Source organism: Gloeophyllum trabeum (assembly GCF_000344685.1).
Source record: "Gloeophyllum trabeum ATCC 11539 unplaced genomic scaffold GLOTRscaffold_00001, whole genome shotgun sequence".
Lineage (NCBI taxonomy): Eukaryota > Fungi > Basidiomycota > Agaricomycetes > Gloeophyllales > Gloeophyllaceae > Gloeophyllum > Gloeophyllum trabeum.
In genome coordinates, this window is record NW_006920410.1 from 2402981 (window position 1) to 2415940 (window position 12960).

The following is a 12960-nucleotide window of genomic DNA, read 5'->3' on the forward strand; positions in this document are numbered from 1 at the left end:
CGTAAGGTTGTGCTGGAAGAGGAGTTGGGCGCTAATTTGGCAACGAGCGCGTCTGTGCAGCGTGTGATCGCACGTGGCTCGGGTTGTCCTCTAACCTGCGTTCCAGTCGTCTCCTGCTCTATCGCACCTGCTACAGATCCTATGATTCTAACAGTGCAATGCGTTCATTTACGAGATGTCACCCAAGCCACGCTCGTACAGTCTCAAGCCAGATCACTTCCTAGTCCGCTGGAGCCTGTTGCCCTCTATCACCGTTACTACATCTTCAGCTTGCTCTCTAGTCCGGCCGAAAGTTTGTCTATCGAATCCCCGTTATCTGGCGCATCCTTTGCGGACGATGCTTCAGCCGCTGGTACATCCCCAGTGGGTATAGCTACCCTGGTAGGTTTCGATCGCTTCTTTTTCGTTGACTTCTGGAAAGGGTTTTCGTGTTTCTTAAGGCGCCGCATCGGCGTCCTTGGGGGTATGGGAAGCTCGAACTGTACATGTGATTCACTGGTCAGAGAGTCAATGGCGTGGTTACTCCCTTTGGACCTTGCGATTCGTTCTTGTTCAGTCTGGACATCACTCGACGGACCTGGCCTTGTTGCTGCATCCCATTGTCGACTGGCTTCAGCTAATTCGCCGTTGTCTCTCTCGTCCCGCGTCGGTCGGTAATTCGAGGGGCCAGGGGGTCTTCGGGTATCCGGCTCGTCCACCTTGTCAGGCTGTCCCGGTTCCAAGATGGAAGCACCTCGCGCTGGACTCCCTGGTTGAAGCACGGGAGCAATGTTTGAGGCGCTCGGTAGGATCCATTCAGGTCCTACGGGAATGGGTCGCAAGGCTGGGTCCAGATTCGGATCGTCACTAGCCATTGCTTGTATCAGGCCATGTCTCGACACTCGCGTCTCCTGTTCGACAAGTTCACGGGAAGAATCAGGTCTGTCCTGCTGGACATTTATCTTCTGGGGTCCCGTCTGCCCTGCCGGCACGGTTGACAGCTCTTTCACTTGATCGGGATGGCCTTGGGTTTCCTACGCAATCGTTTAGGTCGGACGCATTTCACAGAGTATTCGCACTTACAAGCGTCCCGTCTCCATTGGTTGGTCTCCGTCTGTCTCCAGAATTGAAGGCGCGAGTGGAAATGTTATTGGATTGATCGACCTTAGCTACCCCCGCCCTGTGTTGAGTCCGACCACGGGAGGAGGTAGCCTGCGACGTCAATTCCTGCTCTGGAAGCATCGGCAACGTTACTTGCGACGTGGACGCGCCAGGGGTCTCCATCTGAACCATATCTCGTTGGAGGGGCCCTCGCTCTGGATCCAGACCGACTAGTTGTAGCTGTCCATTGGCACTGTAGTCTGCCATGCTCGGAGAGTAGCCGGTTGCGCCATATATATTCACGCTCGCCGAGTGGTCCCAAAAAAAATCGAAGCTGGACATTACGTCTTCAAGTTGGTGTCCTCCGATGACCTCAGGGGCGTTCTCGGAGGGGCTTTCCATCCGAAGCTCTATAGGATAGGCACCAGAGAGATCCTGCTGAAGGACGGCTTGTTGGTCTTGGGTCTCGCACCCGTTGTAGGTTTGGGCTGAGACGTCCTCTGGTTCTGGCAGGATGTAATGCCACGCCAGTGCCTTGGATGAGACTGGGAAACGTCTCAATAGTCTCCCGTCTTTTCCGAACTCGTAAGGCTGCATCACACCATCTTCACCTACAGGCGCTCTGTATTGGGTATCCCGCTCCTCACTTATCCGTTCTTGTTGCGACGCTAAGATATCCTGTGGGTCGGTCGTGAAGGTGAAAGGAGGTGGTACAGGGGTCGTCTGATTGTGAATACCATCGGGTGTTCCCTGCGCCACTTGAAGCCCTTCAGCCTGCGCCCATCCAAGCTCATTACTTCGATCACTTGTCGTTGGTGGACCAGCGGGGATCGATGAGTGCAGCGCAGAGGCCTCCAGCACCTGGGCTGTTGCGTCTGCATGCCGCGACGCTCCAGTCTTATCAGTCGATTCCCATGACTCTCGGTTTCTTTGGGACGTTCTTGCTTGAGAATCTGGAACCGCGGGAGCTAGTTGAGCAAGTGTGCCCTGCGTCGTTGCAGGTTCTTTTTCACGCCCCCAGTGGACTCCATTTGCTTCTACGTTTGTCGGTACGTTTGTCGGTGGAGTATAGGTGGAGGTTGCTGCAGGTAGTGCAGAGTTCCTCTGCGTCCGGGATTCTGTGGCCCCAACTTGAAGCACTTTAGGGTTTTCATCTCGTTCCTTGCCAGTTGCTTGCGAAGCTATCGCTTGCGCATCCGGTGTCAACGTCGATGAAGACCACGCAGGGACTGATCTCCCTTGGGCATGTGCGCTCTCGTTGCATAGTCCTCGAGGGTTATTGCGGGAATCAGGTTCAAATGTGTTTACTCGTGGTACCACTGGGGGAGAACACCAGAAGGCTGTCGGTGAAGAAGCCATATTGTGAGCTGTCCCCATCTGAATTTGGACGGCGCTGCTCTGTTGTAGCCTCTCACTGGAGCCCAAGTCTAGGCTCATTTCCATATCTACGCCCAATCCCACATCTAATGAGAGGGCCTGGAGTGCATCGCCGAGTTGCGCGACTCCGCCGTCCATGGGATCGTCTGGAGCTGCTTCTCCCTGGGTCGTCGCCGGTGGTGGGAAGTCGACCTCCATAGATTGCGCTGGTGGATCGGAGGATTGCTCGCTTGGTGTAGCATCCCAAGACATTTTCTTCAAGTCGTTCGTGCGTGAGACCACTGTATGTGCTGGAGGCACAGGGGTCTGCGTTGCAGATAAGGAGAAGGGTAAATCCACTAATATATGCGACTGTCGAAGAGGATGTGGCACACCCTTCTGGATAGAGGGTGGGCGAGAGGGGACATTGGGCAGAGGCGGGACGAAAGCAGGGCCTTTGATGATCTTTGATGTGGGCGGGTTGACAGGCTTCGCGACAATCGGCGCGGAAGATATGTTAAGTGACTGGGACCCAACGCTCATTCGTGTTGCAACTGAGGGTGGACGCGAGTGGCCAGTAGCCAAAGGCGGGACAATGCCAGGACCGGTATTGGTATTTGATGCCGGCGGATTCAGAGGCTTAGCCGTCGCTGGATGTACACGGAGCGGTTGTTTCCCAACGCTCGCGCGCGTAACAACCGAGGGTGCAGGTCTCTGTGGCTGCACCGCCACTGCTTTGGACAATATCGGGGCCGGTCGCAGTTGAACAGGAACCTGTTTTCCTGCGGCTCGTGGCAAGGTTGGAGTGTGCTGATTGCCTCTCACGCCGGAGCCCGCTCGGCTGGTCTGGTTTGTCGCCTTATTTAACGACAGCTTATTGCTCCTAGCATTCCTGGCGCCCGTCGTTTTAGGTGGGAGCTGCTCCGGTACAAGCACGTTTCCTGGAAGAGGTATCGCTATTTTACCAAGTTGCGTCGTGTCTCCTCTATTCTCTTCCTCCGAAGCTCGCGCGTCTTGCAGCCGAGCCGATTGATTCATTCCTCGCCCTGAAGGTTGGAAAGAGGAAGGTAAGCTTCGGTTTGTATCCTCAATCTGCTCTGCCCTAATTGCGAAGGGGTTGAGTACCATGCTGATAGGAGTAATACTGCGCAGGCGTTCTAACAAGCATTTACATCAGCGACAAGCGAAGAGTAAGTGGGTAGCTTTCTGCATACTACGAGTTCGTGGAATGGGGTGAATAATTTTGCTAGGTGTTGATATGTCACGATCAAGGAAACCTGTCGGACGGCTGGGCGAATCTCACCTAGGGCTGGTGTCCGTATCATATAGCAATGTCTTGCCCTTCCTGTCTGGCTGTAGGGTATCATCAACTCCATGGCTTCGAGCGCGTCTCTTTCTCTCTGCAAAGAACGTGAGGGCAATATCTCGATACACATGTTTGGCCTACCTGGTGTTGACAGTGACCAGGTGGCGCTTCTCTTCACCGATGAATGTTTATTTTCTATGTTCCCAGTCATGAGTCGACTGGTCGCGCAGGCGAGAATGAACAAAGCAGCCCAGTAGCGAGTGTGGCGACGTTCGACGACGAGATTTCTCACAAAGTCGGAAAGCACTAGGATGGGGAAGATCGGAAAGCGGCCATGGTTCGGCGGAGGCGAGAATAGTTCTCTCTTGATGCTATTCAGCCAATGCTGACAGTACTTTATTAGAATCTGGTGCGGCTTCGGGACAGGTTCGCCATTGGCATACGTCCAACGGAAGGCCTCCGGCATGATGTAGTGTTCAGTGAACCATGTCCGCCATCTGTGCAAAGGACCTCGGCGGAGTGGCGCAGAAAGGAAAATCTCTAGGACTATTATCAAGTGCCAGGCAAGATACACGCACACCATCCAAAGTAGAAATGTCAAGGGGAGTCGTTCAATCCGTCCTACTTTCATGCTTGTCACCAATAAAGGGATGTGGCGAGCTGCCAGCCCGGACACGGCTACACCCATGGCGTAGGGCACAGATAGGACGGCCAGATCCATCAAGTCTACGGTGAATGCGATCCAGAAGGACAGTGACAAGGGATTTAGCAGCACATGCATGGTGGTAGTCGGGTGGTTGGTTTGCTAGGGTGAAAGGGAGTTTACTTGAACGTCGCCGGATTGTAAGAGCTGCCCGTCTAGCCATCGGAAGCATTATAGATAACCGCGCGAGTTGCAAATGCATAGCTTATACTCCCTTTGTTACTACGCCACTTGACCTCAAAGGAGTACTACGCGCATATGTTCCTCTCGGTCCAGAGCCGAGGAAGCCCACCTTCATGGAGAAGGTCTGCGAATATAGAACGCTGCATGGCTTCGGACAATCGTCAGTTATTAGGTACGTCGGAGCCTGCTGCAGGAACTGGAGATCGACCATTGGCATTCGATCTGTAAGTAACTGGGCATTGTTCAGTGCCTCATGGGCGGGGTCACGTGGAAGAAGATAATCATAGAGCGCTCGTAGATCGTCGTACAGCGCTAGTACATACATACTAACAAGCAACATCGACGAAGCGGATATGATCCAGCATGCATATTGCAAAGCTGAATCATTAAGGAGAAAGCAAGGCAGACGGACGAGAGCACACAAACATATCATGACGGCATCCCATTTGGTTCTGAAACCTCCTTGCCTTTCCCACTGACCCCAGACTCTGAAGACGGGCCATGGACGAGGGGAACAGAAGGCACAGGCGTCGATGAGCTACTGGCGCTGGGCCCGGCGAGCTGCCAGGCTGGGATTGTCGGCTTTCCAGCCAGAGATGGCAAAGGGGATGCTGGAGTGCTTGAGAAGCTAGGTCCACGACTTAACAGCAGTGCCTTCAGCGATTTCAGCTCTTGCTGAAGCTCCGCTAATGATTGCTGCTGAGTCTCCTTATTGCGGTCGATCATCTACTTCGCGTAAGTTAGGAGGTTGGGCCATGATACGGCATCTTACCTTTGGCAACATTTCGCGGATATTCTGGATTTCATCACGTATTTCCCTCATTTCGTCTTTCGACTTAGTTTGCGCATCTTCCATGTCCTGAATTACAGAATTCACTTTCTCTGTAGTTTTCGTCACTTCAGCCTTGGTCTCCTCCATGCCTGCCCGGACAGCGGCGGTTTCTGCTTGAATCTCTTTGAGCATCGCCTCAGCCGAGTCGAATGCGGCCTGAAGTTCTTCCCGATCTTGTTCGTACGCCGTAGAACTTGGGGGTCGGAGATGGGGGAGTACGTATTTCTATCACGTGATATCAGCAGGGGGGACTACTGAGCAAGGAGGCCGTCCCTTACTCTGAACAAGGCGACCGCGCCGTAAGCAATAGTCCCAGAAACAACAGCGGTGATCTGGGAACGGGCTCAGATGAAGGTGAAAGTCATGCGAAACCTATACTCGCGAAGTAGTCCCGCCAGTCCCACTGAGACGCGGGGCCAGGGTAAGCGGGATATGGGGCGGGTCCGTAGGGAGGATACTGCGTCTGATATCTCTGCATATACGAACCAGCAGCGCTTGAATTCGCAACTGATCGTCTCATGGCATCCTCGATCTCAGCGTTTGTGAGGCCCTTGGCTTCCAGGAACTGGATACGCTGAGCGAGCGGCGAGCTTTGAGTCTAGGAATCTGGTGATTATCATGTTGGTAAATGACATGCATGCAGAGAGTGCGCACACCTTTGGATCAGAGAGAAATGTCACTGCATTGCGGACAAGTTCCTGTCTGTCTGGGGTGGACATGGCGCTTGTAGTAAAGACTACAAAGCCTAGACTATCGACGTAGTAGTCAAGTAGCAGTGGTAATAGAGTGCTCCTTGACCTTAGCCGACGAAGTTATGCCGTGAGCATTCCCACGGTAACAGTTTTTCTTAGCCGCTCCGTCGAGCCGGACGAGCAGCCTCTTCCGTACCAACATGTTCCGTTCGCAGCTGGCGACCGTGAACGCCGTTGCTCGCAGGTTCCAGAGCTCGCTAGGTGCGCCGATTCTACAGACATGGACGACGTAGTACTGATACTCTACCCAAGGGTTCTCGACATGTTCGCGGCGGTCGACGCTGCCTTCGCCACCGCTGGCTTCTACCAGCAAGACGACTCTTAGTTGGGGTAAAGCATGACTAACTGTCCTCAAAGCTTCAGTACTAAGTCGTGTCTAGTCGCTCGCCGCAGCTATGCAGATGCAGCCTCCTCGAAGTTCTCTCGAGCAAAACCTCACATGAACATCGGGACTATCGGTAAGACAGACATGTCCTTCTCTTGGAAGTGGTCTTGACATTTTTATGACTAGGACATGTTGATCATGGAAAGACAACGCTAACCGCTGCCATTACTAAAGTCCTTGCTGAGAAGGGCGGCGCCAAATTCACGGACTACTCCCAGATTGATAAGGCGCCAGAGGAGAAGGCTCGTGGTATCACGATCAATTCCGCACACGTAGAATACGAGACGGATGCCCGGCATTATGGTCACATCGACTGTCCAGGACACGCTGATTGTAAGTTCGCTCCGCCTTTCTGGTCGCGTGTTGGTCGTCATTCGTACGGACAGACATCAAGAACATGATTACTGGTGCTGCACAGATGGACGGCGCTATCATCGTGGTTTCTGCCACTGACGGTCAAATGCCCCAAACTCGTGAACATCTGCTCCTTGCTCGTCAAGTCGGAATCAAAAAGCTCGTTGTCTTCATCAACAAGGTTGACCAGATCGATGACAAGGAAATGCTGGAACTCGTGGAAATGGAGATGCGTGACCTCCTCTCGACGTATAACTTCGAGGGTGACCACACGCCGATTATCATGGGCTCCGCTCTTGCTGCTTTGGAAGGTCGCAACCCGGAGATCGGCGCTGAGAAGATCAAGGAATTGGTCAAGGCCTGCGACGAATGGCTTGAGATCCCTCCTCGTGCGTACTTAATACAGTGACATCAAATAACCCATTAATGGCGGAGGACAGGTGATCTCGAGAAGCCCTTCCTTATGCCCATTGAAGGTGAGACTCCCGGAGAGTAAATATCTGTCTTGGTCCTGATCTGGGTCCTGCGAAGACGTCTTCTCTATCTCTGGTCGTGGTACCGTTTGCACTGGTCGGGTGTGTACGACATCTGCATACGGATTGGTCCCCCTTGCTTAAAACATCATTCAGGTTGAGCGTGGCACTATCAACAAGGGTGACGAAGTAGAGGTTCTTGGTCTGGGCGAGAACATCAAGACGACTGTCACTGGCATCGGTGGGTGCAGCGTGTTTACTTGTGCGACATATGCTCACTAATCGACAGAGATGTTCCACAAGGAGTTGGATCGTGGAGAGGCTGGTGACAACATGGGCTGCTTGCTCCGTGGTGTCAAGCGCGAGCAGATTCGCCGTGGAATGGTTGTCATCCAGCCTGGCTCCATGAAGTCTGTCAAGAAATTCCAGGCTCAGATCTACGTCAGTCGTGCACATCACATCCTTGCAGCTGATCTCAAGCCATGTCCTATAGGTTTTGACTAAAGACGAGGGTGGTCGCTACACTCCTTTCATGCAGAACTATAGACCCCAGCTCTTCTTACGGACGGCCGACATAACGGTTTCGTTGACTTTCCCTGAAGGTACCGCGGACGCCGCGGAGAAGATGGTGCGTTCTCTGTGTGGTACAAGCAGGGAGTGGTAGGCTGATTCTTTGCAAGGTTATGCCTGGGGACAATGTCGAGATGGTGCTCGACCTTGTTCACGACGTCGCTGCCGAAGTTGGCTCAAGGTAAGTGTGAGATGCTAGGTCATGGCTGTCGTCTGATGAGTCGCGCTAGGTTCACTCTCCGTGAGGGTAACAAGACGAGTAAGCATAATGTCTAATAGCCTTGTTGAATACGGCTAACGTTTTTATAGTCGGTACTGGCATTGTCACCAAAATCCTGGAACTTGCATAAGGATCGCTATGAGAAGTTTAATCTATACTATATCAGATGATGCTTTGTACATATACATCCCCACTCCGCCTGCCCATAGAGCAGTATGACTAGCACGTCTGCGGACTGGCCCGGAGATAGCGCCTATCGCACTCCAGGGAATATTACGCTGACGGAACGGACCGTCTTAATACTCTCATGAGTGTTCTGTGATAATCTGTGATTGCAGCGTATTTACGTCCGAAGTTGCGCGGAGACGGTCAATTCCAGAATGAGATAAGTTGCATCGGGTTTGTACGGTTACATTGACTGCTTGCAACCGTGTCCGACCATCTCCCCGAGAGTCTATCTTGTCTCTTCCTGTCACAATGTTTTCTGTTCTACGACAAGTTTCGCGAACAGGATCCTTTCGCCCTGTATCTCTAGCACGGACAACTAGCCGGCGCACGACCTTGACGCCGTTCCTCCGGACTCTCGTCAGTAAGTGAGGAAATCAAGCTACAGGTTCGCTCCATGACCATGGTTCAGCCAAGCGGTATACGGAGGCACACGAGGCTATCTCCTTCGATGATTCTTCAAAGCTTGGAACGGTGTACATCACTGACTACGCGCAGTCAAGTCTGGGAGACGTTGTCTTCGTAGAGTTGGCTAAGGTGGGCGAGAAGGTTGAGAAGGGCGGTGAGTAGCATATGCAGTTGTTGGCCGGTTTCTGATGAACCATATCACAGACAACATTGGCGCTGTGGAGAGTGTCAAAGCTGCCTCAGATATCGTTGAGTGCTTGCTGCCTCGCTCGCTATGCATTCGTCTTACAGCCTGAGGGCTTGATAGTATGCGCCAGTGTCGGGAGTCGTGAAAGAAATCAATGAAGCTTTGAACTCACAACCAGGCCTACTGAATAAGTCTCCCGAAGATAAGGGTACAATCATTCTTCATCTGGTCAGAAATCAAATTTGACTTAAGCTGCATACAGGATGGTTATGCAAAATTGAAGTTTCTGACCCTTCAGAGGTTTGCAATATTTATGTCCCATTGGCACTTCTACTAACATGGATGGGTCAGGTTGAATCTCTGATGACGGAAGAACAATACGTCGAACATTGCAAGTCATGAGTAAGTCACTCAAGCGACTGACTGCTGAGCGAAGCATCAACTGCTGCCGGAGGAGGGTCAAAAACTCTAGATTACAGATAGCTGGAGGACGTAGGTGTCCGGGGGCGTAGGTTACATGTGGTGTAAACCATGATTAATGATTCATTCAACCGAGCACAAAGAGGTCGGAAGTAGGATGGACCATTAGAGCTCATGATGATGCTGGTGGTGGTGATCCAGGCTTGTATTCGAAAGGCTCGCCACGTTCTTCCATCCTCCTCCGTGCCTCCTTAAGAGCCCACGTTTGTATGCTGTCGGTTTTAGCATTAGCGTTCGATGATATGCGAGCAGCGGTCTACGCACCTGGTATCGGGCTTGTAGTAGAGTAACACCGCCGCGACCGCCATGGAACCAAACATCCCAACATACCAGATGTTCTCCCAGTCCTCCTTTATCCGCTTTTCGCCTGGTTTCAATGGCTGCACGTCGGATTCGTCAGGAAACGTAGAGCAGTAGGTAATTCGATGACATGCACTCACCTTCTCGCCGAACAAGTTCCCGGTTGGTTCGTTGTAATGCGGCGCGCCATGGGAGGCGTGTCGCCTGCCCGTTATACACCGGGGCGGCCTGGCCCTCAGCGAACGGAGCCCTGTAGACAGCATTCGTAGCGTTCGGAGTTATGTTGCAGACTGCCAAATGGCGTCGAAACGGAAAGGGCGGTGGCTGAGACCAAACAATGACAAACGACGGGATCCGCAGACAGTCCCGAGTCTTGGGATGGCGTTTGTACATGTAGCAAAGGCTTGCGGCCTCAAGTCATCGATTCCTCTTTGTAAGCTATGTACAGTCTACGGTTCTCTCATAGCTTTAGATAGAATATGATAATCGCATTCGTCCGCTTCGTCTTCATCCTCCCATGAATCATCCCCGTCGATCCCCGCAGTTTCGCCGCAACTCGTAGAGTTTTCGCCTTCATCCGGCTCTCCGTCGGTCTGGATCACTTCCACCCTCTCAGCGTACCCGGGCGATGTAGGATCAATAACGAACCTACTGTTGCATCAGCTGATTAACTTGCCACAACTAGGAGAACCGTACCCCTGGGATTCGTAGAACCTATTGGCCGCGACGTTGGCTGGCGGAATATATACTGTTAATAAGGTAAATCATCGGGAAGAGCAGGAAGCACCTTTCAAGACAGTTAACATCACTTTCTGCATACGCCATCGTTGTCCGACATTGTATACTTGTTGCATTAAATGTTTGCCCAAGCCGTGACGTTGCGCTGCTCTGGATACTTGTAATTCATAGCTGTCCTTGGTCAGAGTAATGGTGATTATATCCAGAAAACGGAGACATACCAATAAATGACGTCTTGCCCAGCTTCGGGCTCAAAACGGAACGAAACATAGGCTGCTAGAGGGAGTGCACTCTTCACGTTTTCAGCAGAGCTATCGCATCCGGCGGATGGACCACGGACGAGGATGTAGCGCGATAGAAAGTGGAATAGTTCGGCACGTTTCGCGGGAGGGTCCCATCCGAATGCTGAATCCATGTATCTGCCGGAGAGTTAGAATTCAAAATATATGGGGACCACTCCAGATCACACACAAACCCTTCATGTTGTCCTCGAAGATCTGCCACACGGCTTCGCGTTCAGCGACGGACAGCCCGGGGCCAGTTGAGACCTGATGGAAGAAACTGGTAAGCTCATTGGGTATGTCGCTCCTCGATAGAGGTCTGCAAACATACCTTGATCCGTCAACGGTCACGGAAGGTGAGATGGAGCGTCCAATATCGGAAGGCGTGGCCTGGTTGATCACTGTGATTCAGTTCAAACCGGGCACAGCGCGAAGATGTGGAAACTGACCTTGTTCGCCCTTTTCACCGCTCTGGAGGACATGACAGCTTGAGTACTGATATAAAGGTTCGAGTATACAATGTGATGCCCGCTGCGGTGCAGGCCTCCGCTAGATCGTCGCGCTTGTGGCAAGTTCGGAGGTCCAGGGTCCTCGGTCGGCACGTGGCTGTGATCGATCGAGATCTCTGGCTTTTGCTTAGACCTCGCTTTGGATTCTCCCCTGCAGCAAGCTTTCAGTCCCAAGTGGTTTGGTTGTACCCCCTCTCTATTATTTGGTACCATGAAGCTCGATGCGACAGATCTTAGATATGTTACCTCAGACGAGTTTCGAGTCTTGACTGCAGTGAGTGATCTATGCGCTGCTCGTCCGTGGTCCGAGTCGAATGTAAACCATGGCATAGGTAGAAATGGGATCGAAGAATCACGAAGTGGTCCCCAGCCCTCTGATAGCACAAATATCTGGTCTTCGGAATGGAGGGGTCAACAAGATGCTAGGCGATTTAACGAAGAGAAATCTCGTGGCCAAGGTGCAGAATTCCAAGTGTCCGTATCGCGGTGCAAAGCTCTAGATGTTCTGCAACGTATCTAAGACTTGCTTGTAGATGATGGTTATCGCATGACGTATGGAGGCCTTGACTACCTGGCTTTGCGTGCATTGTCGAAGAGGGATTCCATGTATTCCGTCGGAAATCAGATTGGGGTCGGTAAAGAGTCCGGTCAGTCCTGTCCTTCACCGTCCCATCCATTTGCTTACCACTCTACTTCCAGATATCTATATTGTCGCAGACGCGGAGGGGAATGAGATGGTTTTGAAGCTTCATCGGTACGTCTGCCTCCTCGGATGTCTGTATGGCTGGAACTTAGCCTGAAAAGCCTTGGTCGGATCTCTTTCCGTGCAATAAAGAACAAGAGAGATTATCTAGGCAAGCGCAAGTCAGCTTCTTGGATGTACATGTCCCGACTAGCTGCTCAGAAGGAGTGGGCATTCATGAAGGTAAGAAGTACTCTTCGCTTGAATGCACAAGGTTGACGGTTCGGAGCAGGTCCTGCACGAACATAATTTTCCAGTACCAAAACCGATTGACCAGGCTAGACACTGCATCCTAATGGAGTTTATAGATGCCTATCCTCTGTGAGCTCTATATCGGGCAGTATGCAGCAGCCCGTTCTCATAGACTGTCTGCTAGCCGGCAAGTATCGGATGTTCCGTCGCCAGGCAAGCTCTACTCTACATTGATGGACCTCATCGTCCGGTTTGCCCGCGCAGGGCTTATTCACGGCGACTTCAACGAATTCAACATACTTATCCGCCGCGACACGGGAGAGCCAGTCGTCATTGACTTCCCGCAAATGGTCAGTACCTCCCATGAGAATGCGGAATGGTAAGTTCTTGCTTTTGGCGAGAAGCTTACCTATTTCTGATGGTACATTTTCACCTCTTGAAGGTACTTCAACCGGGATGTCGAATGCATTCGGAGATTCTTCCGACGACGCTTCCGCTACGAGAGCGCTCTGTATCCTCGATTCAGAACGACTTTGGGCGAGACGCCCGATGGCGAGGGCTTCCGATTAGACGTAGTGGTGGCTGCTAGCGGTTTCAAGCAGAAGGATATGAAGACGTTGGGGGAGGTGAGCGCTTGAGCTGTCCAGACGCCGATGCGTGGCTTACACCCAGTCACGAAGTACA

General features: G+C 52.3%; 7 protein-coding genes across 7 annotated transcripts; 3 read left to right on the plus strand and 4 right to left on the minus strand.

Annotated features, from left to right (window-relative positions):
* Window positions 1–257: 257 nt before the first annotated feature.
* GLOTRDRAFT_124496 (uncharacterized protein) lies at window positions 258–3474 on the minus strand (the record flags this gene model as incomplete). Its single annotated transcript, XM_007862892.1, has 2 exons — window positions 258–1013; window positions 1063–3474. 2 exons carry the CDS (start codon window positions 3472–3474, stop codon window positions 258–260), a joined length of 3168 nt encoding a protein of 1055 aa, XP_007861083.1.
* A 1409-nt stretch (window positions 3475–4883) lies between these two features.
* GLOTRDRAFT_113297 (uncharacterized protein) lies at window positions 4884–6229 on the minus strand. The gene is made up of 5 exons (XM_007862893.1): window positions 6117–6229; window positions 5843–6058; window positions 5739–5792; window positions 5401–5685; window positions 4884–5354 (listed from the first exon to the last, which is right to left on the minus strand). The coding sequence occupies exons 1-5, from the start codon at window positions 6177–6179 to the stop codon at window positions 5058–5060; spliced, it is 915 nt and encodes a 304-aa protein (XP_007861084.1). The 5' UTR covers window positions 6180–6229; the 3' UTR covers window positions 4884–5057.
* A 123-nt stretch (window positions 6230–6352) lies between these two features.
* Window positions 6353–8344, plus strand: GLOTRDRAFT_124498 (uncharacterized protein; the record flags this gene model as incomplete). The annotated part of the gene is made up of 13 exons (XM_007863398.1): window positions 6353–6413; window positions 6465–6542; window positions 6593–6670; window positions 6724–6930; window positions 6984–7340; window positions 7392–7427; window positions 7483–7526; window positions 7581–7665; window positions 7714–7865; window positions 7918–8052; window positions 8105–8175; window positions 8225–8253; window positions 8304–8344. The coding sequence occupies 13 exons, from the start codon at window positions 6353–6355 to the stop codon at window positions 8342–8344; spliced, it is 1374 nt and encodes a 457-aa protein (XP_007861589.1).
* Window positions 8345–8691: 347 nt separating this feature from the next.
* On the plus strand, window positions 8692–9546 carry GLOTRDRAFT_102501 (glycine cleavage H-protein; the record flags this gene model as incomplete). Its single annotated transcript, XM_007862894.1, has 7 exons — window positions 8692–8739; window positions 8857–9001; window positions 9052–9095; window positions 9155–9242; window positions 9297–9334; window positions 9386–9429; window positions 9531–9546. 7 exons carry the CDS (start codon window positions 8692–8694, stop codon window positions 9544–9546), a joined length of 423 nt encoding a protein of 140 aa, XP_007861085.1.
* Window positions 9547–9626: 80 nt separating this feature from the next.
* On the minus strand, window positions 9627–10077 carry GLOTRDRAFT_124500 (uncharacterized protein; the record flags this gene model as incomplete). Its single annotated transcript, XM_007862895.1, has 3 exons — window positions 9627–9726; window positions 9779–9894; window positions 9955–10077. The coding sequence occupies 3 exons, from the start codon at window positions 10075–10077 to the stop codon at window positions 9627–9629; spliced, it is 339 nt and encodes a 112-aa protein (XP_007861086.1).
* A 130-nt stretch (window positions 10078–10207) lies between these two features.
* GLOTRDRAFT_135380 (uncharacterized protein) lies at window positions 10208–11315 on the minus strand (the record flags this gene model as incomplete). Its single annotated transcript, XM_007862896.1, has 7 exons — window positions 10208–10462; window positions 10511–10547; window positions 10602–10723; window positions 10774–10971; window positions 11024–11113; window positions 11165–11223; window positions 11283–11315. 7 exons carry the CDS (start codon window positions 11313–11315, stop codon window positions 10264–10266), a joined length of 738 nt encoding a protein of 245 aa, XP_007861087.1. The 3' UTR covers window positions 10208–10263.
* Window positions 11316–11553: 238 nt separating this feature from the next.
* GLOTRDRAFT_31833 (RIO1-domain-containing protein) lies at window positions 11554–12914 on the plus strand (the record flags this gene model as incomplete). Its single annotated transcript, XM_007862088.1, has 8 exons — window positions 11554–11616; window positions 11675–11816; window positions 11876–11989; window positions 12042–12096; window positions 12147–12267; window positions 12317–12405; window positions 12461–12655; window positions 12719–12914. 8 exons carry the CDS (start codon window positions 11554–11556, stop codon window positions 12912–12914), a joined length of 975 nt encoding a protein of 324 aa, XP_007860279.1.
* Between the last annotated feature and the right edge of the window lie 46 nt (window positions 12915–12960).

Coding starts and splice junctions, on each gene's coding strand:
- GLOTRDRAFT_113297 (XM_007862893.1), bottom strand. CDS start 6,179: ATGTCCACCCCAGACAGACAGGAACTTGTCCGCAATGCAGTGACATTT. Junction 6,059..6,116: donor CATTTCTCTCTGATCCAAAG/GTGTGCGCACTC, acceptor CCAGATTCCTAG/ACTCAAAGCTCGCCGCTCGC. Junction 5,793..5,842: donor GGGACTGGCGGGACTACTTC/GCGAGTATAGGT, acceptor GCCCGTTCCCAG/ATCACCGCTGTTGTTTCTGG.